This window comes from Pongo abelii, chromosome 8 (assembly GCF_028885655.2).
Source record: "Pongo abelii isolate AG06213 chromosome 8, NHGRI_mPonAbe1-v2.0_pri, whole genome shotgun sequence".
NCBI lineage: Eukaryota > Metazoa > Chordata > Mammalia > Primates > Hominidae > Pongo > Pongo abelii.
Genome location: NC_071993.2, coordinates 92,706,810 through 92,731,969, shown reverse-complemented (window position 1 = coordinate 92,731,969; position 25,160 = coordinate 92,706,810). Strand labels below are relative to the sequence as shown.

Here is a 25,160-nt window from a genome sequence, read left to right as displayed (position 1 = left end):
GTGGCAGGTTGGTGTCTCTCCTGGGTAATCCCGTGGAGGTGAAAGGGAGACAACTATGGCAGCACCAAACCTCAGATAACATTTCCTCAAGGATTTTTCTTCCACTGCCTGAAAAATTTCTGTGAGGAAATTAAAGCATTGACCTGCTTTGTCTAAAATTGCCAGTAACAATCCTTTTTTTTTTTTTTTAGTGAAACAAGGATTTGGATACTTACAAAGTATCAGGGTAAATTCTAGGTTTTAAAGATTTTTAAGGTATTTTTAAAAATTACCTTGCCCCCACAGTATTTAACAATGATGTATTTTTAGCTCCTCACTTTTATAAAATCTTGTAGAAACAGTCAACATAGTTTTCATAGAAATAACTTTTTCACACTCATGCTAATATCAATCAATCTATATAAAACAAAAAATAGTACAATTGGTATAAACTGGTTTACCATCTGATATGGTTTGGCTCTGTGTCCCTACTCAAATCTCATCTTGTAGCTCCCATAATTCCCATGTGTTGTGGGAGGTACCTGGTGGGAGATGACTGAATCATGGGGATGGGTCTTTCCCATGCTGTTTTCATGACAGTGAGTGGGTTTCATGAGATCTGATGGCTTTAGAAACAGTGGTCTCCCTGCACAAGCTCTCTCTGCCTACTGCCATCCATGTAAGACATGACTTGCTCCTCCTTGCATTCTGCCATGCTTGTGAGGCTTCCTCAGCCACGTGGAACTGTGAGTTCTCCATTAAACCTCTTTCCTTTGTATTTGCTGAGTCTTGGGTATGTATTTATCAGCAGCATGAAAACAGACTAATACACCATCAAACACAGTTGACATAATAAATCTATCTATCTACTATCTGTCTATCTATCTATCTATCTATCTATATTTCAAAGCATTCAAGATAGTTTTCAGAGAAATAACTTTTTATTTTTACAATCGTATTTCATACATACACACATTATCTATACCTATGTTTGTGCCTATATGCATATTCATATATTATAGTAATAGATACAACTAGCATAGATTTGTTTGGGAACAAACACAATTTACATGATAAATATAACATGGGCATAATGAAGAGTAACTCATTCATGACAGTCATCAAGTTTGGTGGGTGCATAGAAGAACCATTATGCTTTGCAAAGGGTTGGAGAATATGGATTAATCCCATACAATGTGTAATTGGGGCTCAGGTAAGATAACTACTCTAACAAACAAACAAGAAAGACAACAAGATTATGAGAGAGAATTGGGAGACCATTTAAATTTACGTTTGCTTTGTCTGTGGTTTCCCAGGTGTTCAGGAAAAGGCCTCTGAGTAAGTGCTATACTATGTAAGCCAAGACCTGAGTAAAGAGAATCAACTAGCCATTCAAAGGCCTGGGGAAAGAGTGGGTGATGAGCAAGAGAAACTCCAAGTACAGAGATGAAAATGAGTCTGGCAAATTCAATTAAATAAAACTAGGCCCAAAATATTTGTAGAAGTGAGTAAGGGGCCAATGGTAGTGTGCGACATTGGTATACTTAAGGCTTGTATTAGTTCATTCTTGCATTGCTATACAGAAATACCTGAGACTGGGTAATTTATAAAGAAAAGAGGTTTAATTGGCTCATGGTTCTGCAGGCTGTACAGGAAGCATGATGCTGGCATTGACTTGGCTTCTGGGGAGACCTCAGGAAACTTAGAATCATGACAAAGGGAAAGGGGCAGCAGGCACAGGACCAGAGCAGGAGCAAGAGAGCAGAGGGGAAGGTGCTGCACACTTTTAAATGACCAGATTACATGAGAACTCACTCACTAGTAAGAGGACAGTACCATGGGGGATGGTGATAAACTATTCATGAGAAATCTACCCTCATGATCCAATCACCTCCCACAAGGCCCCTCCTCCAACACTGGGGATTATATTTCAATATGAGATTTGGGTGGGGACACATCCAAACTATATCAGGGCTATATAGGACACATAAGGATTTTGAATTTTATTCTAAGAGCAATGTAAGCCATGAGAGGTTTTAACAGGGAAATAACATGATCTGGTTAAGGGCTTTTGTTTTGTTTTGTTTAAATTACTGTGCCTGTTATATGAAAGTTATATATAGTGGGTCATTTTCTATAATCTACATAAGTAGATTCCTAAATTGATACAGGCTGCTTCATATTCATTCCAGGCAACAAAGTGAGATAGTACAGAATCAGAGAGTCAGAGGTTGACAGGTACATCGATAACAGATAAAGAAATTAAAGAATTATGGGCCGGGCACTGTGGCTCACACCTGTAATCCCAGCACTTTGGGAGGCCGAGGAGGGTGGATAAGGAGGTCAAGAGATCGAGGCTATCCTGGCCAATATGGTGAAACCCCATCTCTACTAAAAATACAAAAATTAGCTGGGTGTGGTGGCGAGCACCTGTAGTCCCAGCTACTCAGGAGGCTGAGGCAGGAGAATAGCTTGAACCCGGGAGGCAGAGGTTGCAGTGAGCCAAGATTGCACCACTGCACCCCCCAGCCTGGCGACAGAGTGAGACTCTGTCTCAAAAAAAAAAAAAAAAAAAAAGAATTATGTTCCATTATGTATACTATCCATGTCTTCATTCTAGAGCTGTTAACATTTAATATCTATATATATGAATAATATATATCATATTTTATAAATATATGTTTTCATTGAAAAAGAAGATATTGCTATTTTGGATTAATATTTATTGAAAATGCAAACATTTGTGGGCTAAATATACTGATTGGCTTAGTTTCCTAAGACATTCCTTTGCTCAGTATAGCTCACCAAAATCTACAAAAAAAATGCATCAAGATTTTTGTTTTTGTTTGCCTGGGTTTTCCTTTTGTTGCTGGTTGATTTTGCAGAAATACATGTGCCGAACCAGTTGCTAAACGGGTTTTTCTTTTTATCTTTTTTTTTTTTTTTTTTTTTGAGATAAGGTCTTGCTCTGTCACCCAGGCTGGAGTGCAGTGGCGAAATCCCGGCTCACTGCAGCCTCCACCTCCTGGGCTGAAGTGATCCTCCCACTTCAACGTCCTAAGTAGCTGGGACTACAGGGCCATGCCACCATGGCCAACTAGTCAACTAATTTTTGTATACTTTGTAGAGACGGAGTTTCGCCATGCTGCTCAGGCTGGTCTCAAACTCCTGGACACAAGCGATCCTCCAGCCTAGGCCTCCCAAACAGCTGAGATTGCAGGCGTGAGATACCCTGTCTGGCCTTGAGCAAGTTTTTCTATGTCACATTTGTCAAATTAGACACTAATATTGATCCAATCTAATAATTATGTTTTTATACTGAGTAAAAGCAGGAGTTGTAAGCTCGAAGTCTAGGAGGAGGTTAGGCTTGTGGCCAAATTGGAGAATATAAGCTGCTTCTATGGGCATTTAAGTTCAAAATTTTCAAGAAAATTGACTGGTCAAATAAAATATATCTGTAGGCTCAATTGGTCCACAGATCACCAATTTGAGTTTTCTTGTCCAAAGATATTTAAAACTTTTAGGGAACAAAACTTGAATAACATTGACAATAATTCTACAAGTTTCAATAGTGTAATTTCTCTGATGCTTAAAATAGATGAGGATCTTTTTCTCTGATGATTGATAAGCATAAAAAGATGAAATCATTTTGGATATAGGCTTAGCCAAAGATAGGAAATATATTGTATTAATAGTTGATGGTTGTATTTACTCTCCTATACAAGGTTTGTGTCTGGCAATGTTTTTAGTCCTGATTTATGTCACTATATTGATTAACATGAGAACAAGAGTGATATTTCTGATATGGAGTATGATTTAATAAATGTTAAGGCACCAAGCAAGCCCTATATTGGCCTTTTTTTAAAAAAATCACATTATGAACTCAACTATACCATTTCTCTGTCACCCAGGCTGGAGTGCAATGGCGCGATCTCGGCTCACTGCAAGCTCTGCCTCCTGGGTTCATGCCATTCTCCTGCCTCAGCCTCCCAAGTAGCTGGGACTACAGGTGCCTGCCACCACGCCCCTGGCTAATTTTCTGTATTTTTAGTAGAGACAGATTTTCACCCTGTTAGCCAGGATGGTCTCAATCTCCTGACATTGTGATCTGCCCGCCTCTCCCTCCCAAAGTGCTGGGATTACAGGCATGAGCCACCACGCCCTGCCCAACTATAGCATTTTTCAATGTTGGCACTCATTTTAAATGTTATTAAGGTGAGTCTGTAAGATTCACTTAAAGAATGTGAACATCGCCATACTCAGCTAATTTTTACATTTTTGGTAGAGACAGGATCTCCCTGTGTTGCCCAGGCTGGTCTTAAAGTCCTGAACTCAAGTGATCCTTCTGCCTCAACCTCCCAAACTGCTGGGATTGCAGGCATGAGCCACTGCATCTGCCCATCAGATATATTTTTTTAAATGACCAAACTTTGTAATACATGTGAGATTCATTTCAAATGTCTGCAGATATTATACATACTCAATCATACAAAATTAATTATGATTGAGAATGTTGTGTATTTTTTGTAATTAGCTACATACTTTTTATTTTTTTATTTTTAAAACCCTATGATTAAAGGGTAGCTACCTAGTTTGGGAATCTAAACCAACTCTTGGTTATAAAGGGTTGTTATTAAATGCCAGGTGTGGTGGCTCACACCTCTAATCCCAGCACTTTGGGAGGGCCAAGGTGGGTGGATCATTTGAGGTCAGGAGTTCAAAACCAGCCTGGCCAACATGGTGAAACCCCGTCTCTACTAAAACTACAAAAATCAGCCAGGTACAGTAGTACAAGCCTGTAATCACAGCTACTTGAGAGGCTGAGGCAGGGAAATCACTTAAACCCAGGAGGCAGAGGTTGCAGTGAGCTGAGATTGTGCCACTGTACTCCAGCCTGGGCAACAAAGTGAGACATCATCTCAAAAAAAATAAATAAATAAAAAATAGCTGTTATTTGGTAAATATTTGGGTGCTTTTTTATAGTATTTAATAAGCACCAGGTTTGTTATTTTTAATGATGTTACCGCAAGTGTCACTTACTTTTAAATTCATTTTATTTTATTTTGAGACAGAGTCTCACTCTGTTGCCCAGGCTGGAGTGTAGTGGCACAATCTCGACTCACTTCAATCTCCACCTCCCAGGTTCAAGTGCTTCTCGTGCCTCAGACTCCCGAGTAGCTGGGATTATAGGGGCCTGCCAACATGCCTGGCTAATTTTTGTATTTTTAGTAGAGATGGCATTTCACCACATTGGCCAGGCTGGTCTCAAACTCCTGACCTCAAGTGATCTGCCCACCTCAGCCTCCCAAAGTGCTGGGGTTACAGGTGTAAGCCACCATGCCCAACTCCCAAGTGTCACTTTTGACACAATTCATGCCCTCAAATGACATGTTATATATTATTGTAGAATAATATCAAGAACAAATATGATAGTTAATATTTTATGAGAAAGGTAATTGGTAATATGAATATTTGTGAAGGTGAATTTTCAACCAAAGGAGTAAACTTTTGTTTCAGGGTGCATAAAAACAAATGAAAATATTTAAAGATCTGATTCAGTTAACATTTGAAATAAATATATATAAGCACATTATATAGTATGCCAATATCATGTAATATCCCTATTAACATTTAATATTAAAATTTATGTTTATGGATACTTAAAATATATTAATGATGTCCGTAATATGAATTAGTTCTTAACCAGAGCATTCTTGATAAGAGACTGATGAAAAAAAGTAAGCTTCTACCAGGAAAGTCCGTCTAGAGATTAGCTGATATAAAGCAGTGAGATACTGACATTCTTTTGTGAGAAGACTCTGAGATGTAACTGATAATTCAGTTTCTCTGCCACAGTAGGTTGTTGCACGTAATTATCCTTAGACGTCATCAGACCTAAGAGAAAGGCCTGACACATCATAGGAAATTATGTTCTGTGTGCTTAGCTAATGTCCCATCACAGCATGGAAAAACAAGAAGCTCTGCAAGCTGTGATTATGTTAACGGTTTTCTTTTTTAAATGTTTTTCTACCATTAGAATTCTGAAAAGTGTAGTTGAAAAGCCAAACATAATCTTACTTAGATAAGCCTACTTTTGACTGGGATTCACATTGTCTTATATCTTATCAAATACTCCAAAATCCTAGGAAGTCAGCAGATATTAAAACATATTTTTGGTATTAATCATCAGTAATACGAGGGCAAGGGCTAATGGGCAGGCACTGATTAAAGTTGATCATTTCATAATCCCAAAAAACATGTACTGCCCAAGAGGATAAGCCTTAAAGAAGCATTAGCAAATCACTGTTTCACCCCGTCATCTTCAACTATTATGATGAACGAACTGGTGATTTTATTTTAGTCTACACATCCGAGGGAAAATTCAGGATGTGAGGGGCCGTAACTGATGATTGTGTAGTAAAACACATAAAAGATTCAGATTGTGGCAATATTGCTTGCATTATTCTTTACTATCAAATGAAATAAGGCTCTATGCTTTCTACATCAATATTGGAATGTTCAGTGATTCAGAAGTGAGGAGAATCTATTTCCTTAGCTTTCACAGAGTAGAGGTGATTGTTTTTAATAACCTATTTCTAATTGTTTTTTTAAATGGAAATAGTTATTATAGCTCATTTGTTCTGTGTTGAATCTAAACCCTTATGAAGGCAGCATATGTGCTCTTAATGGGATTTTTCCCCCTAATAACTCTAATAAAATATTTTGTCCTTCTCCCATCTGTGAATATAGGAATGAGATAGGCTGTCCCTGTGTTCAGTTTGTGGGAGTGGACGTAAACAGTGCACTGCAATATAACTAATGTTGTCAGTAATGAAGATAGCTACAAGGTGCTATTGAAATACAGAGAAATTCTCTCTGGGGAACATAAGCTTAATATCTGACTATCGCCAAGATGTTGCTTATACCAACCACAAAATGGCACGTCTTTATAGTTATTTCAACTGTCAAACTATATAGATAATGGCTCTAAGAGAGTTCCATCCATTCCTGCAATTTCATTAGTTCTGCCTTTTTCATTAAAAACAAAAGGTAATCAGGCCCCATGTATATCCAGAATGGAAGACTTTTGTATAATGTATTCATTAAAAATAAACATATCAGATACTAATGTCAGCCTTAATTGTATCTTTATTTTCTGCATTAAACAATGCAGAGATTTGACTAAAGACTAACATTTAATAATTTTCAGTTAGAGCCCTTCAGTGAAAGCTTTGAGATAAAGCAACTAGAATCTCAAAGTGATCGAGCCAACTCTGTGAATTAGTATTAAGCATAACTATCGCATATGTAAAGGCGAGTTATCCTCTCCAATATAGGGGAGGCATATAGGAAACATGGGAAAGTAGCAGTATGAACAAGAGTAAAACAGGTAGTAGAAAACAACAGCGTAGGGATGAAAACCTTGTGAACAAAGAATTACTAATTTAAAATGTAAAAATTTTGCAAAGGGAAGAAGGTAACAATTTCTACATTTTCAGCTCTTTGTATTAAACATTTTTTCATCTGTAACTAGATACTGGTTTTTCTTCTCCATAGTAAGATCACCTGATATTTGATAATTTATGCTTTTATTACTACTTGTTTTATACCAACGTTTATGTTCACATCCTCAAGGCTTTATTTTCAAGAAAAAATAAAGTCGTAGTAGCGCAATGTGATAAGCTCCATCTTCCATCTAATTTTTAACTGACTCATTGGTATGTATATTAGGACTAAATGGCCGTATTCCATACAAAAAGTAAAATGAGCAGTAAGTCAAGTGAGTATTCAGGCTATATAAAAACTTCTACCTACCTGAGCCTTGATTATTCTGGTAAGATGATTAATGATAGAAAAGTAGATTATGAAATAAGAAAACTAAAAGGCATGTTAAATGCTCTTTAGTCTAAAGGTTTTTAACTCCTGTCTGGTGGAGCAAATGGACACCACCTGTATAAGAAAGCCAGATACCAAGAAACTGAGAGTTTTACTTAGTGAAACCTTCCACTACTTATGAAAAGTCAAATATCATGTATAACTCATCCAGATCAACTGGTCCCTAGACACTGATTTTTGGGAAGGATGTAAGAGAATTACTGACTCAGATTTAGGGTTTAAAGACTATTGAGAAATAGGAAGGTATTGAGAGATTATTGGGTTTCATCAGAGCAGACTTAAGTAGCCTGGTTGATTTTACAATTGTCACAGCAAAATCATCATGCTTGGATGCTCAGGGCCTGGCAGAACCTCGCTGGTCTCTGTAGGGTGGGATAAGTGAAGCAACATTAAACCAGGTGCAGTCCTTAATTTCTCAGGTAACATAACTTTAGAAAAAACAATTCTAATACAAGTTAACTCCTGTCTGGTTAAGCAAATGGACACCATCTCTACATGAATGCCAGATACCAAGAAACTGAGATCTTTACTTAAGTGAAACCTTCCACTACTTATGAAAAGTCAAATACCATTTATAACTCATCTAGATCAACTGGTCCCTAGACACTGATTTTTGGGAAGGATGAGAGAGAATTACTGACTCAGATTTAGGGCTTAAAGACTATTGAGAAATAGGAAGGTATTGAGAGATTGGGTTTCATCAGAGCGGACTTAAGTAACCTGGTTGATCTTAGAATTGTCACAGCAAAATCATGCTCAGATGCTTGGGGCCTGGCAGAACCTTGCTGGTCTCTGAAGGATGGGATAAATGAAGCAACAGTAAACCAGGTGCACTCCTTGATTTTTCAGGTAACATAACTTTAGAAAAAAACAATTCTAATACAAGTGTAACCTTATCCTGTTAAATCTGTTTCAAAAATAATTCTAAAACACTAAGACAATGCTTATCCTATTGCCTCCAAATAGGATTTTGTATTTTAAATGGTTTACCAAAAAATGTATCTTATACTTTTGGGTAAACTTTTATTTTGTTATATAACCAAAAATCTTAAAACCATCTTAGTACATTAACGTTTTAACAGGTCAACTTTTAGTCTTTATGAGCAGTTTTCACAAAGTTTTACTCGACATTTAAAAAATGTAGTTAACATACTGTAGACACTTCAATATTGCTGCTTATTCTTTGTAATCTTATTTGGCATAATATAATCATATTCAGAGTTATTTTAAAGTAACTTAAAGTGAACAGACGCACGCCCTCCTCCCCCCACCCTCAATTAAAAATAAAAAGGAAAACAGAAAGAAAAAGAACAAAAAATAAGATTAGGTTCTAGGAGGAGGGAAACCCTAATCCAAGTGTGGGGATGCAGAAGTCAGCTTTTTGCACCCATTCTCCATGCTACAGAATAAACTTTGATACTACAGCCAAATATCTTCTAAAACCTTTCAAGAAGCTCCAGTGGATTTCTGGATTTGTTCCTTTAAAATCAGGATACTCTGCCTTTGCTCAGGGGGCAGCATGGCAATCTGATCTGCAGTCAGTTGAAGAACTTGCATGATCAAAGCTGCCTTTTCCTGATCCTGTGGAGTGACCTGGCTCTGCCCAGGACTAAAACTGCTAGGCTGGCTTCCACCTTGCTTGCTTGCCCCCTGTATACTTCCTCCTTGTATACTGACTCCTTGTATGCCTGCCCCCTGCATCCCTCCTCCTTGTATGCCTGCTCCCTGCATCCCTCCTCCTTGTATGCCTGCTCCCTGCATGCCTGCTCCTTGTATGCCTGTACCCTGCATACCAGCTCCAGGATTCCCCACCCCTGAAATGCCTGGGACCTGTCTGGGTCCCTGAGGAGGGCCACCTGCCCCTATATTAATGGGACCAGGACCCTGAATTCCACCAGTCATAGGGCCTCTTGAACTGGGGACAGGGCCCCTCATCTCCAATCCTCTTGCATCCATGCCTCTTGCTTCCATCCCTCTGCTTTCCATCGCACAGGTCTCCATTCCTCTCCTCTCCATTACACGTGTTTCTAAGACCTCAGTTTCCATGGTGCGAGTCTCCATCGCTCGAGAATCTCTATTACCTCTACCATCCATAGGTAGACCCCTTTGATCTATCATGGGGCCTCTGGGCTCTCCAATTAGCAGTCTGGGATCTCCTAATGGACCTCCCCTCATCTCATGTGAGGAAGGGCCACGAGTGTCATGACCAGAGGCATGATGCATGGGGGGACCCTGATGGGGTGGACCCAGATAACCTCTGGGCTCCACTTCTCCAGTGACTGAAAGCAAAGTCCCTCCACGTGGGTCATTTGGAGCATCTCCTAACAGTCCTCGAGGAGGCAGACCACCAGGAGTCATGGGTCCACGAGGTATAGGAGCTCTAGGATCTGACATCTGCACTTGTCCCCGCTCTAAAGGCACTGGGCCAACCCCTGGCATTCCAAGTTGGGGCTGCATTGCTCCTCCAGGATTTAAGGAACCAGGACCAGGTCCAGGAACTGCAGCTGGTATTGGCCCTGGAACTGGAATTCCACCCTGGATAGGAGTCTGCATCAGAGGAGGAATGTCCTTCACAGGTCTTCTAGCCAAATGCTGAGGCTGAGGAGCTGGAGGATTCTGCTGGTTCAGCAGAACATTAGGTCCTGGGCAGAGCCCAGGGCCAGGGCCAGGACCAGGGCCAGGGCCAGGGCCAGAGACAGGCACAGACTGAGATTTGCCTGGGATCAGTGGTGTGACGTGTATCTTCCGATGCAGAATTTTCAGAGCAATCTCTGGATCCATGATTCTCATCACTACTTGTGCCTGCAACAGCGCATAAGCCAGTTGTGGATTTTGAAGTAACATGTTTCGAGCTTCCTGGTGGCTGTTTTGGACACAGAGCTTCATCTGCTTCATCAGCTCAAACATCTGCTCCGGGGGGAGACTGGCTACTGCTCTGGTAATCGATTCAGGGGCATCTTCTGGATCAATGGGATCCCCATAGGGTGAGTCAATAATGGGCGCTGCAGGCCCGAGACTCTTTAACTCCTCCTTATTCTTTTCACTGGCAGCATTGTCCACCCGAAGCGCTCTCCCACTGAACTCCCGCCCATTGAGGTTCCGCATGGCACTAAGCGCGGTCTCCTGGTCTTGGTATTCGCAGAAGCCATAGCCCTTGGGTTTTCCCGTCTCTCTATCGTATACCAGCCGGAAACTGACAACAGAACCAACCTCCGAGAAAATGTCCTTTAACTGCTCCTCAGTTGCCTCATACGGAATGTTCCCCACGAACACGGAACGCAGTGATCGATCCATTGCCGGGTCTCTCACCGCCAAACTCGACATGATTCCGGTTGTGCAGACAGCCGATAGCGGATTCTTCGACGCGTCTGTCCTCTTGCGACCGACACTTCCGCTGAACAACGGAAGCGGCTCTCAAGATCCGGGCAGAAACCTTACTAATTCGCTTGAATCGTTCCGCTTGCCTGTGGAACCTGCATCCCACTAACAACTTATCTAATGCTTTCCGTCCCTGATCCTTCGTGGTTCTGTCAGCTTCTTATTACAGAGTCGCATGATTCCTTTCCCATTTCACGTTCCGCTGACTTTCTGTGGAGCCCCAACAGCCCCACTACGACACGCTTGGTACGAGATGACCACAGTAAAGATGGCCGCATAGACTTCGCCGTAGTAACTGGGAGGGAACTCCTCCCTTGACGTCAAAGGCGTTTTTGCTTCCGTTCCACCGGCGGGAAACCGCCAACCGAAAGCGGATTTAAGGCGGCGTGTTTTTCGTTCTGACAAAGTATTTTCATGTGGCCTTTTATTATAGTATAGTTAAGCTAGATTTAAAATCACATTCCAGACTGAGAGAAAAGTGTAGTCGTTTCAAAGCACATTTGAGATTTGCCCCTTAAAGTAAAACAGTATTATATCTCCTTTTTAGAACAACGTTTTTGGAAATTAACTGACAAGAAATATAAACTGAAGCGTGTGCCGGCTGGGCCCTGCCCCCACTTTTGTTGCTTCCTATAACCGCTGTTAATGGATGGGTGGCAAACCCTTTTACGTTTTTCCTGAGCACACGGGCAGCAGTCGTGCTATTCGTAATATTACGGTTTTCTTCCTTAGTAATAACCGATTTCAATATTAATGGGTGATTAAATAAATTAGTGATTAATTAGTTATTAGTATTTTATGGCATCAGAGTATGGAATAAAGAAATTTACTTAACTATCCCTACATTGATTGGTTCTGATTTTTATTATATCATGCAGTGAGTCCGCCACTTCCATGAAGGGAAAAAAAATAGTGGGTGTTTTGTCTTCTGCTGTTAGCTGTGCAGGCAGGAGTTAAAACATATTCAGTGTGAGCTTTCCGGGCCTGCAATTCGAAGCTAGAACTGAAACTTGGAGAGGGCTAGGTAAATTCCCAAGGACAAGCAGCTGGAAAGAGGCAAAGTCAGGATTCTAACCCAGCTTGGTTTCTCATAGCTCCAATTCTACACTGCCTTACGTGTATTGAATATTTGAAATGAAGCTAGTGTGATTGAGGAATTGAATTTTAAATCTCATTTTTTATTTAAATATAAAAACTAATGTTCAGTAAGCTATTGGAAAACTTTTTTAGTATTTAGAACAACTTGGGTATAGAATCTACTTTTGCAATAATAAATTGTGTTCTAAATAAAAATCATTTCAAAGAACACTAAGACAAAAAATAAAAATAAATAAAAAGAAAGTATTTCCAGTCAAAATTTAACACTCCGGTTGAGGTGTGCCATACATGTAACATACATAAAAGATTTTAATGATCAAATACAAAAAAAGTAAAAATAGCTCATCAGTTTTATATTTTTTATAAGTTGAAATGTAATATTTTTATATATTTGAGTAAAAAATTATTTTGAAGTTAATGTTATTCATTTCATTTTACTTTTTTAAATGTGGCTATTAGAAAATTTAAGATTATATGGATAGATTGCATTATACTTCTGTGGACTGGACTGCTCCAAGCCTGTGCTTTAATTCCAAAACAGAGAATTATTTTATTCTGAAATATGCCTCTTAAGTGGATTATGAAACTTTTAAATTTCAGCAAAAAAATTGCATTATGTATCTTCAGTATCCTATTCCAATGAATAGATTTGCCATGAGTATGATGGTTTAGCTGCAAATAAGACATCCATTTACCATCAAGTTTTTGAAACAGTTCTGCACTTAGCTGTTCACCCAAGATGCACGACAGTTTATATTTGCAAGTGACAAAGTTCATTTACATCACCTAATAAGATTTTCCTGCTATATCAAAGAAACGGAATAGTCACCTGCTAGCAATGTTTCCCCAGTGTGATTCTTTTATTGGGGACAAAAGGGGAGGGGTTAAGGATAGTATCATTTCAAAAAACTAAAGACAAATTTATTTTTCTTCCTTCTATACCATCACATTACAAAGAGAAGCCATACCTTTTTTATACACATTCTGTCAAGGGTAACTTACAAGTTGAATATGTGTGTAATTGTGTGTGTATTAAATGTAGTAATCATGAAGATGGTAATGTGGTATTATAATATGTTGCAAAATTCATAGACGATTGCACAGCTTGACAGGGTTTCTTTACTGCTGATACTGTCTAAACCAGTGGTCTTCACGTGTATCAGAACCACCTTGAGCCACGGCTTGTTAAGTCAGATTCTACTTTATCAGGTCTGGAGAATTTGCATTTCTAATAAGCTCTCAGGTGATGCTGATGCTGCTGGTTTGGAGATCTTTAAGAATCATTGGTCCTAGGGATTGGTAGTAGATTTTCTCATTTACATCAGACCAAACTAAATTTGGTACACTCTTATTAAAAGGTTGGAGGTAAAGGTTTTTAAAACATTATTAATTTACTATTAATATACTATTCTAGTACATGCTGATCTGCTACTGAAGATACCCTGGACATGAAGACTGGGTGAACAGAGAGTAGCTGAAGGACTATAGGGACAAACAAGAAGGGGGAAGTTATGACTGTAGAGTGTGCTTTAGTCACAGGCTTTCCATGTTCTCTTTAGTCCCACTATTCCAAACTGGAAGAACGGTTTGTCATGCCCCCGTTCATACAGGGCCAGTGTGACCCACCATGTAATTCCATGCCCAGAACACATAAACTAATACTTATCGTTAACTGAATGGCCCCAAATTAAGAGCTCAGATAAACCTATGTATATTTCCTGGTACCAGTACATATTTTTTTTATAGCTCTAACTTGGAAGAACATCCATTTTTATACTGCTTTTTTATTCCCATAAAGTTTAAATTTTAGATATTTATAGCATGGCATACACTCTGAAGAAAAGTGTACATGGTATAGTGTATGTTCAGATGTTGATTCTTTCAATAGATTAATACCAAATATATTAAGACTGATTTCAAACACACAAGAGCATCTATGGCCAGATGGAAACTGTCCTTTAATCACTTTCAGAAACTACAAACTTAATCCATTGTTCAAAATTATTATTATTATTATTATTTTTGACACAGGATTTCACTCCTGTCAGCCAGGCTGGAGTGCTATGGCGTGATCTTGGCTCACTGCAACCTCTGCCTCCGGAGCTCAAGCAATTCTCCTGCCTTAGCCTCCCGAGTAAAGACTACAGGCGTGTGCCACTACTCATGGCTAATTTTTTGTGTATTTTGTAGAGACGGGGTTTCACCGTGTTGGCCAGGCTGGTCTCGAACTCCTGAGCTCAAGCGATCTGCTTGCCTCAGTCTCCCAAAGAGTTGGCATTACAGGCATGAGCCACTGCACCTGGCCTCGACTGATTTTTGAACTTCTACCCTGAAATTGCTTTGGGCCTTCATTTATAAGTCATACTAGAAAATCGGTACATTAACTGAAAAGTATACTTTATTTTTAACAAAGAAGAGAATTATGCAACAAAATCACCCAACTTCCTGACCAGATTTGGCAAAAATATCATGCTTAGCTAATTCCAAATATCAAACCTTACATCATAATACAAAAATTCTATCCACTTTGAGGCAATTTAAAAAAAAAAGATTCACTATAGAGTGTAAGGAAAAAAGAAAAGATTCACTATAGATTCAGTAGACAAATTCCAAAGACAAGAACTAAAAATATTTTGAGTAATGACAGCCATTTTTGAAATAAGTGTATGGGTCCTTCAAGGAATAGCTCAAATAAACTACTCCACAAAGCTTTCTATGACCTTTCTACCCTTTCCCCTAGGTTAGAAGTAATTTTGTTTTTCTTTGGATGTAAACCTTGCTTATACCTTGTACCTTTCTGATTATAGTAACTCCTTTAACTTTCAGTAAAATTGCAATTTTCCTTCTAAACTATAAAATCATTATATATCCCCCTTTATCAGTTAACTAAGTGCCTCAAATTTATTATTTCATTCCATCAATATTTATTCCAAGCGCTGACAATACAGCAGTGAAAACAATAGTCTACCAGAAAAGAAGGTCTCTAAATGTGGTCCTTGGTTCAGTGGCATCAGCATCATCAGGAAACATCTTAGAAATTAAAAGTTTGGGGCCCTACTCCAAATCGATTGCATCAGAAACAGAGAAATCTTTGAACAAGTTTTCCAGGTAATTCTAATGCAAGCTCAATTTTGAGAACCACTACATTATAAGAATGCAATCATAGTTACAAGGCACAGTGACTCACGCCTGTAATCCTGGCACTTTGGAAGGCGGAGACGGGTGGATCATTTGGTCAGGAGTTCAAGACCAGCCTGGCCAACATGGTGAAATGGTGAAACCCCGTGTCTACTAAAAATACAAAAATTAGCCAGGTGTGGTGGTGCATGCTTCTAATCTCAGCTATTTTGGAGGCCAAGGTTTGAGGATCGCTTGAACCCAGGATGTGGATGTTGCAGTGAGCTGAGATCACACCACTGCACTCCAGCCTTGGCAACGGACTGAAACTCTGTCTCAAAAATAAATAAATAAATAAATAAATAAATAAAATAAAAAGAATGCAATTATAGTATAGTAGCTGATAGACAGATAGAGAGATAGATAGATAGAAAGATAGATAGATAGGTAGATATTTTGTTTTCACCTCTGTATCCTCAGCACCTGGAATAGAGCTCAGCACAGGTGGATGTTCATTATATATTTGTTGAATGAATGACAGGAAATGACTTTAAAGTTTGCTAATTCACAAATATTGCATTTTACCAAGGACGGAACCTGTGGCATTGAATAACATGCCTCAAATCAAAGAGAAGGCACGCTGCCAGGACTCTTGTCATTTTATTCCTAGGTCAGTGATAGTTCTTCCATGTTGCCATTTGATAAAATAGATATGCGATAAAGTATATAGAGATGGAAGAGAGTGATATGGTTTAGATCATCAAGGAAAGCTTTCTGATGGAAATGAGATTTAGGGATGGGTTATAATCTGGCATAGATAGGTAGAAGATGAAGAAAATAAACCAGGAGCTAGTAATAGCCAACGCAAAAAATTGGGACCTGGTGTTTTTTATGGCCTCAGAGGAAACCAAGAGAGTTGGTGAGGAGTGTGACAAAAGATGGGCTTCTGGGACAGATTATAAAAGGTTTTGAAGTTCAGATTCATGAATGTGAACTTGATGTGAGAGTCAGTAGGCTTCCTTCACCACCCCCTGAAACATGAATATAGAATAATAATGGCAGAGGCTTAAGAATACCAAACTTATCTAATCCTTTTCTATATATTTTCTACCTGGGCTGTTCTTTTTTAATACCTTATAACTTTTAATCTAAATTGTGGCAGTTGTTCTTCCTACATATAACACACTCTATTACGTAGCTTCATTCTCATTACTTGCCCTCCATCCCTTCACATATTCTCCTCTGGCTAAATTGTACCACTCACTTTTTATCATACATGATCTGTATTTTTTCACCTCCTAGCTTTTTGTGATACTATTTGTCAGGGATGCTTCCTTTTTTCCTCTTCTTCTCTTCCCTCCCCCATGTTTAAATCTTTCTGTTCTTCAATGCTCACCTCAAAGACTTCCATTTAGAGTATTGGTTTGGTACTCATTATCTTCTATATTAGAGGTATCAATATTCTTGTATTACCAGAAAATCCATATCTGATTGATATTCTCCACAATGCCTGGTCCAGTGCCTTTTATATTCCAAGCACTTAGTAAATGTTTTTAAATTAATACAAGGTCATCTTATAATAACAAAATAATAGATGTTAACCAAATGATAATTTAGTGCCTTTTGCTTACAAAATACTTTTCTCTGGGTTTCCACATTTAGTCTTGATAACAGTCTTATGAAGTACATGCAGTTGTTTCCTGATTTTTAATAATGAAGAAACTCAGTTATTATGTAGAACTTTACCTAACAATGGACTCACTCAAAATACAGATCCTTTATAAAGGCAAACTCTGAGCACTTAGTAGGGAGAAGGCTCTTTGATAAATGCTTTATATAATATAATATTTTATTCTTTCTGCAACCTTTTGAAGATAGGCAGTCATAGTTCCTCAATGTATAGGTAAAGAACAGAGGCACAGAGAAGTTAACTAGTGTGCCTATGTTAACTAGCAGAACGAGGATTTGAACACAAACCATTTGACTTAAGAAATCAAGCTTATAAATCATTGTTCTATTAAATGAGTTGCCTAAGGATACATAGCTACTAAGTGGCATAACGACAACCTGAAAGCAGGTGTCCTGAATTTGAACTTTCTATTTCATAAGTAGTACAGTAATCACAAGTTATTGATGCCTGGGCACCATCTCCCTTGGCCTTTTTCCTGATTGTCTCTGAGTGTAACTAATTGCAGTTGTGACATCACAATCAGTGCTGTGGTAACAGATGGACTGTGAGGTATAAAGACTGAAGCAATAGAGAAAATGTTTCCTTTTTCAATTTGCAGGACTATAGTTAAACTTCACATAAAGACTTTTATAAAGCATCCAGTTAGATAAAGCATGCATTTTTCCATAAAATGAAAGAGCTCAAATTAATTTGGTATATAACTTTTTTTTCCCAAAATGTTTAACGTATTTAATATGAAACAATGTACAGAGGAATAAAAAGCAAATTTCATGTACTCAAACTCCTAACCTCAAATGCTCCTCCTGCGTCGGCCTTCCAAAGTGCTGGGAGTGAGCCATGATGCCTGGCCCTGAATTTCATTTACTTATACACAGGATGAATCACTGTTATTGGCAAGTGCAGACTACATGAATTTGGGGCTGCTGGGAGTCTGCCATTTCTGGACTTGAGGTTGAACAGAACCAAATGTTCTCCCTGGAAGGGATTGCAAAGTCCAGCCCTATTTTTTTTTTTTTTTAATAGATAAAGAAAAGAAAATGACGCCCAGGAAAGGAAAGAAATTAGACCAGGCTCAAATGTCCAGTTACTGATCTAGCTTGTAAAAGGATTTAGATATTTAGATTTTTCTCATCCAAACTATACTCTCAGCACTTAGAAAAGGCAGTAGAGTGAAGGAATTAAGAACACAGAGATTTTAATGTCAGAGTGACTTAGATTGGCTACCTAGTTCAACAAGAAATTGTGTGGCCTTATACAAATTACTTCACCTCTCTGTGGTTCCATTTCCCCATCTTTTAAATGAGAATAATGTCACCTGTATTGGATTGTTCTGTGGAATACATGATATACTTACATTTTTATTATTCCTTACATTGTATGGTAATTATTAATCTACATTTGTTATGTAGTAGTAGTAGATGAAGTAGCGTCTTTTGTGGAAAGAGACACAAGTTTTAGTCTAATGCTATTTATTTGGGGGCCTATATCTTTATTTTTATTATTGAAAGGCTTGTACTTGTACTAATGGTCTTGTCAGATTATATTATTTTCAAGTTGTACAACCTTAACACTGCCATTTTAGCTTTTGGTAGATTTGTAGTTGAAATGGATACTTTATAGGCTTGATCCCATAGAATACTTCAATGAGAATTTTACTGATCATCTTGGTGCGCATTAGGTTCTTGTACTAAACCATGAAATGCACTCTTCAAATATTTGGTCGGCTAGAATTCCACTTGTCCATTTTTATTAAAAGGGCCTGCCTGAACTTTGACTATGGAGGATATAGCCTTATTTAACACCACATCGTTCTGCCACACAGGTACCTATTTGAGCGCATAGTCCTGTTCAGGGTGATATTAGGACTACTACTTTTAAGTGTGCACTGGCAGACATAGGCCATTTATTCAAACATAGAAAGGCATAATAACTAATTAGACAAGAAGCAGATCTCCCTTATTCGTGCTTCAGGCTGTCACCCGAAGGAATGCAGAAGTATCCTCATAAACTGTGGAAAAGTACAAGCCCTGTAACTAGGTCTGAATAAAGATACCCTATTTAAGTGGAACAACGTATGAATCTTTTTTTTTTTTTTCCTGTGACCAGAACAATACAACACCTCACTTCAGAGAAATGTGTAAATGCCACTCACTTCAGAAATTTGGCTAGTATATCTCTTCTGAGGCTAGGTTGGTCTGAGAATGTGCCTATATTTGTACCAAGTTACAGGAAAGAGGACTTTCTGAAAACATTTGATTCCAGGCTCAGACTGTTGAAAACAACAAATGTCACTTTAACAGAATGTATTTTAGATTCATTGTCACAGTTGAATGATCCTTGAAAAACATTACGTCAAGAATGCCAGTTTAAATTTACCTTCTAACTCTGGATTCTTGAGTTAGAAATTAGAAAACCTAAAATCTAATGTTTATAGGAATGTAGTAGCTAGCGCTTTATGGTACAGGTACAGAAACCAATTCCAACCAAGGTAAGCAAAGGAGGTGGTGGTTATTTTCGTGACATTTTGTTATCTCTCAGAACCCACAGAAATTAATCTGCTAGGCTGCTGTATTAGAATACCACAGACTTAAACAGAAATTTATTTTCTTACAGTCCTACATGCTGGAAGTTCAAAATCAAGGTGCAAGTAGGTTAGGTTTCTCCTGATCCTCTCTCCTTGGCTTGCAAATGGCTGCCTCCTCAGTGTCCTCACATCACCTGCTGTGTGCATGCACTCTGGTGTCTTCCTTTTCCTGTAAGGACATCCATTGTATTAGATGAGGGGTGCACACGTATGACCTCATTTAATTATAATTATCTCTTTAAAGGCTCTGTCTCTAAATACAGTCACATTGTGGGCTAGGGCTTCAACATATGAATTTTGAGGGACATAATTGACTCCATAACAAGCAGTAATGCAGTAGCCTCTAGGAAAAGAAAAAATGGATAATTGTTGGCATTCAGAATACTCTATTCCCATCTCTTTCTCTCTCTCTCAAAATCTTTGTCTCCCCACTCCCTTCCTCACTCCCTCTTCGCTGCATCTCTTTGTACATTTGTGGTGGTTTTCCTCTGTTGAAGGATCAGATCTCCTATTTCTCTCTCTAGTCCATTGTCATTCCAGTTTTCTGGAACTGGGAATCTGAAGGTCCAGCTTTATTCTGATGTGTATCTGTGATTCAATTCAGCATTGTTAAGAGGTTGGAGCCAGAGTGATAGTGAGACCATTTACCAGTCTATGTCTGCTGGGGCCTGGTAGTCAGCTGGAGCAGGAGGAAGCCTACAGACCTTTGTGGTGCCAGTTGTTAACCTTGTTAACCTCCTTTACCTTCCAGGTCATGGAGAGGTCAGGAGACTGACTTAAGGGGCTTGAGGGAGCATCTATCATCCTGTACCACTGGTGTAGCCATACTGGTTACTGCTGAATATCTATCCTGGTTGACCATGAATTCCAAAAATACTTTGGCGACCTACTCTTATGAAGGAAGGGAGCAGTTAAAAGGGCTGTTTTGAGCTAGACAGCCATTTCCAATGCACATTCTGCCAGAGAAAGTTTGTCCACGACCTTCCTCTAAATCATTCTCTCAATCTCTGCAAAACATAAAACATTATTTCCAAAAATAGATCATTTTCTTAGAAATGTTCAAATGTGGACTTCCAGTTAGAAAAACGGTCTAATATAAAACAGTAGAGGAATGTTAGGCACCAATTCACAGTTTTTAGAAAGTTCACACCATATATAATGCGTGATGTTCTTGAAGGTGAATACAGTGTACTTTTAAAATATCAAACTCTTCCATCCTTCATATAAAAATATTGACCATTTTTCTTGACAGTTTAATGACAAAATCATAGTGACAATTCTTTCAGTTATTATCATCTTTATCACTGTCATCTGACATTTATGCTGAAATAGCTGCGTATACATTCTTGCAGAGCAGTACAATGAGAAACTTTTCTCTCTGGCCTCCAGGTGTTTGTCAATTCCATCCTGGCTCTGGGGAACAAAACAAGTGCCTGCTGGAAAACAGGCAAGTGCAAATGACCTATTCCTCTAGAGCTCAGCCTTTTGTTAGCCTTGAAAATGGAATTGCCTGTGTTGGTCCATAGCCCTTGAGGGGTCTAGGAAAGGGAAGCTGATGCCTGCAGGGAGAATAAAGAAAGTGCCAACATTTTTCTGCCCATGTAGTGGTCTGGAGTTTGTTGCCAAGGTCCCAGGACTGGGTAATTGTTGCAGGTCTTCATTCTTATCAGCAGGACTTCCACAGGGAGGAGAGGTTCTGGGAAATCCTCCTGACAGCAGGTGTCTGCAAATGGGGAGGCAGAGATGAGGGAGGGAAGGAAAGTGTTTGCATCCCCATCAGGAAGGAAACTTACCTGACACATTTCAGAGCAGCAAGGGTTTGACAATGCTTTAGGATACTAAAGCTAGGATACTCATTATTCAACTAAATGTTGAATTTTATATATATCAGCATGTATTTTATAAATACTGAGTATATACTGTGTGGAAGGTAGGCACACAGTTGGACAATATGGGAGTTTAAATGTGAATGAAAATGTGACTTCTCTTTTCAGTAGTACTTTCACAGGAAACTTTATCATTAGCCTTTCTCTTGAACTTACACTGAGGATTTATGGTGCTCAGATTTGAGTCTCTGGCAGAAGAACAGCTGTGCCTGCAAGGAGTTTCCCTTCTGTCAGACAAGATAGAGAATAGAGGATTTGAGCAGACAGTTTCCAAATGCATTTTTTGATTTGTTTGATTTCCTGAGAGGTATATAGAAAATGAAAATGTAACTGCTGTTCATCCATTGACCCTCTTTCTGAGGTTCAAGATGAAAGATTTTTTTTTCTTTATTACTGAGAAAAGGACTGTCACTCCCCGAATTCTATCTACCTGTATATACTGAAGATAGGGATTATGATTTATAGCAGCATTCGACTCAAAGTCATCATAACACTAACAGCTCCTCACACACCCCTTCATCTAGAAGCAGAAGCTTCAGGCAAGCCTGCTCTATGGATAGTACATTGTTGCCAGGCCGTTGACTCATTGAGCAGCTAATGGTCATTTCACAGCCAGATTTCTTAAACGTTAACCTTAAAGCATGATTTCTTGAGAACAATATTTAAGTACCACAGAAGTAAACATAGAACCAAATTTATTACTTAAATGACTACAATTAAATTTAAATATCATTGTGCTTTAAGCAAATGATGCTATCAGTTTCTTCTCACAAGCGAAGCATGATAGCTTGCTAACCAGGGACAGTAGAGTCAATGTGCCTGTTGATGCCATGATACATCGTCCTATTTTGTGGGGGCGGGAAATATTTTTATTTAATTTTCTTTTCTGTTAATAGAGGTGGGGGTCTCCCTAGGTTAGCCAGGGTCTCGAACTCTTGGCCTCAAGCAAACCTCCCATCTCGGCCTCCCACAGGTATTGTGATTACAGGTGTGAGCCACTGCGCCCAGCCAGTGGGGTTTTCTTTTTTAAACACGTGAAATAATTACAATTCCCATTTTGGGCTGGTCAGTGACTAGCTGTGTTAATTATGTTATTTGAGAACTTTGCTTCCTAAGCTGATCTTTCTTTTTCTTTTTTTTTTTTAATTTTTTTTTGAGATGGAGTCTTGCTCTGTCACCCAGGCTGGAGGTGCAGTGGTGCGATCTCGGCTCACTGCAAGCTCTGCCTCCTGGGTTCACACCATTCTCCTGCCTCAGCCTCCTGAGTAGCTGGGACTACAGGCACCCACCGCCATGCCCGGCTAATTTTTTGTATTTTTAATAGAGACAGGGTTTCATCGTGTTAACCAGGATGGTGTCGATCATCCTGACCTCGTGATCCACCTGCCTCGGGCTCCCAAAATGCTGGGATTACAGGCGTGAGCCACCACACCTGGCCTGACCTTTCTTTTTCATATACGGTCTCCTAATTTTTTCTCTTTCTCCTGTTTCTGTAGTTGCTGCCCACTATGTCCATTACTTTCTGACCTCCTTCTTTTACTTAAAATATAAGTGTGTATGCTTCCTGTTGTCTAGGTAGAGGAGAGTTATATTCTCCTAGAAAGAATTACACCATACGAAATTGAAGTTGTCTTGCCTTTAGTTTCCCTCCTCATGGTTCCAAGGCAATTCTGATTGTTTATCTCAAAGCTGTAGCATTTTTTGTCTACTTCCTTTGGAAGACACCAGCACTTTTCCTGTGTGTAGGAGGAAGCTGTCAGTGATTGTGGGTGGTTGGGTGAGAAAGCAGATAAGATGGATTGTTGGAAAAGTTAAATTGGTGGAGAGTGTTTGAGTTGTGGGTGAACTTAGAAGAAAACACTTTAATAGATAGATCCAGAATGGCAAAGGCTGCAATAAACCATGGGGGTAATGAGTTTATATTCTTTTCTTCTTTTCTCTTTAAATAGTCTTTCCATATACATTGTAGGGAAGGAAAAATATATTTTCCTTACCCATTCTGCATTCATGGCTGAGGTTCCTATAATAAACAGATGAAGCAGAGGAAAGCATATAAATTTAATGAAAATAAGTTTTATATGATACAGGAGCCTTCATAAGGAAACGAAGACCTGAAGAAACTGGCAAACATGAGTAATTTTGTGCTAAGTTTGATGAAGATTGGATAGTCATGGAGAAATATGAAAGGAGGACAAAAGTTTGTGATCTAACCATAGTAAACTGGGGGAAACTTAGCAAAGCCTATTTGTTCAGTTTCTTCTTGGCACCTCCATGTCTCCTTTCCTCTGAGTATAAGGAGGGCACCTCTTACATGGTCTTATGACTTGCTTCAGGGGAAGATCAGAAAGTCCTTACTAGATTTTATGACCTGGTTCCAGAAAGAAAGGTCCAGAGAAGGTGAGAGTGATCTTCCTGTTTCTGCTGTTTTCTCATCTGCCAAGGTGCCATATTTTGGGGAAGTGTGTTCTAAACTCTATTGACATTTATCTATTACAATTATTGTCAAGTTTTAATGCTTATTTGCAACACTATTTGGAAAATTGAAGATTTAATATATAGCAGTATCATTATACAACTCTGTCTTTTTTATAAATGTTGACTCTAAAATATTATTTAATCCTCATCCTCACATAAGAGAGCCATGTGAATCCAAACAATTATTATTAGAATTACAATGCCATCCCATGCTAAGTGTTTTACACATAACTGCTCATTCTACCTGCATAATAACTCTATGAGGGGTTTTTTTTTTGATGGATGAGAAAACTGAGGCACAGTTAGGGTAACTAATTTTCCCAGGATTATACACCAAGTAAAAGCCAGAGTTGGAATATAACTGTCAGCAGTTTCATTAAGGAAAATCATTAACTCCTAAAAAGTTCTAATTTATATTTTTCTGCACTTAGAATACATGTTTTATTCCCCCAAAGGAAACATTCTATTAAATTTCACCAGCAGCCACATTTTCTAACTTTTCTTGCCTTGTCAGCTTCCTGTCACTTTTGTAAAGAAATGCAGCATAAAACTGACAGGAAAAAAATCTGAAATCTATAACCACATGACAGAATATTGAAAATTTTTTGCAAAGGGTTATTTTGTCATTTATTGCATAGCACTTAAACCAGAGGCCAATTGAACAGGTGATTTAATAAAAACCATTTAGCTAATATGTTATTTTGCCAAGAAAATTTATTGTGTTGAATTCTTTTCTAATTTTTGATGGTTGCTTCCTTATTAAAACAGAGTGCCTATCAACTCTAAGTTATTTCACATAGGGGAAAAGTAAAGCAGAAGAAGTAGCTATTAATTTAAGCTGTTTTACATTTAAACTGTCATTCAAAAGAAAGAAATATATGTGGAATAAGATATATATGATTCTTTGGTAAAGAAAAACACGTAAAATAGCAGATTTCATGTTTAGATGTTCAAAAGGCATAATTTTTAAATAGAGTATTAAGATGGATTGAACATTTCCTAGCTTTAGAACTATGGAAGTCTTTTGCAGACTCTAAAACATGATGCACACCTCAGG

At 38.6% G+C, this 25,160-nt stretch overlaps 2 protein-coding genes across 5 annotated transcripts in view; one reads left to right on the top strand and one right to left on the bottom strand.

Annotated features, from left to right (window-relative positions):
- The window catches only part of PRKG1 (protein kinase cGMP-dependent 1), a 1,319,235-nt gene that overhangs the window by 710,855 nt on the left and 583,220 nt on the right, over positions 1-25,160 (top strand). The window lies entirely within an intron of this gene.
- On the bottom strand, positions 8,882-12,663 carry CSTF2T (cleavage stimulation factor subunit 2 tau variant). Its single transcript, XM_002820931.5, has one exon. The coding sequence runs from the start codon at positions 11,197-11,199 to the stop codon at positions 9,322-9,324; it is 1,878 nt and encodes a 625-aa protein (XP_002820977.3). The 5' UTR covers positions 11,200-12,663; the 3' UTR covers positions 8,882-9,321.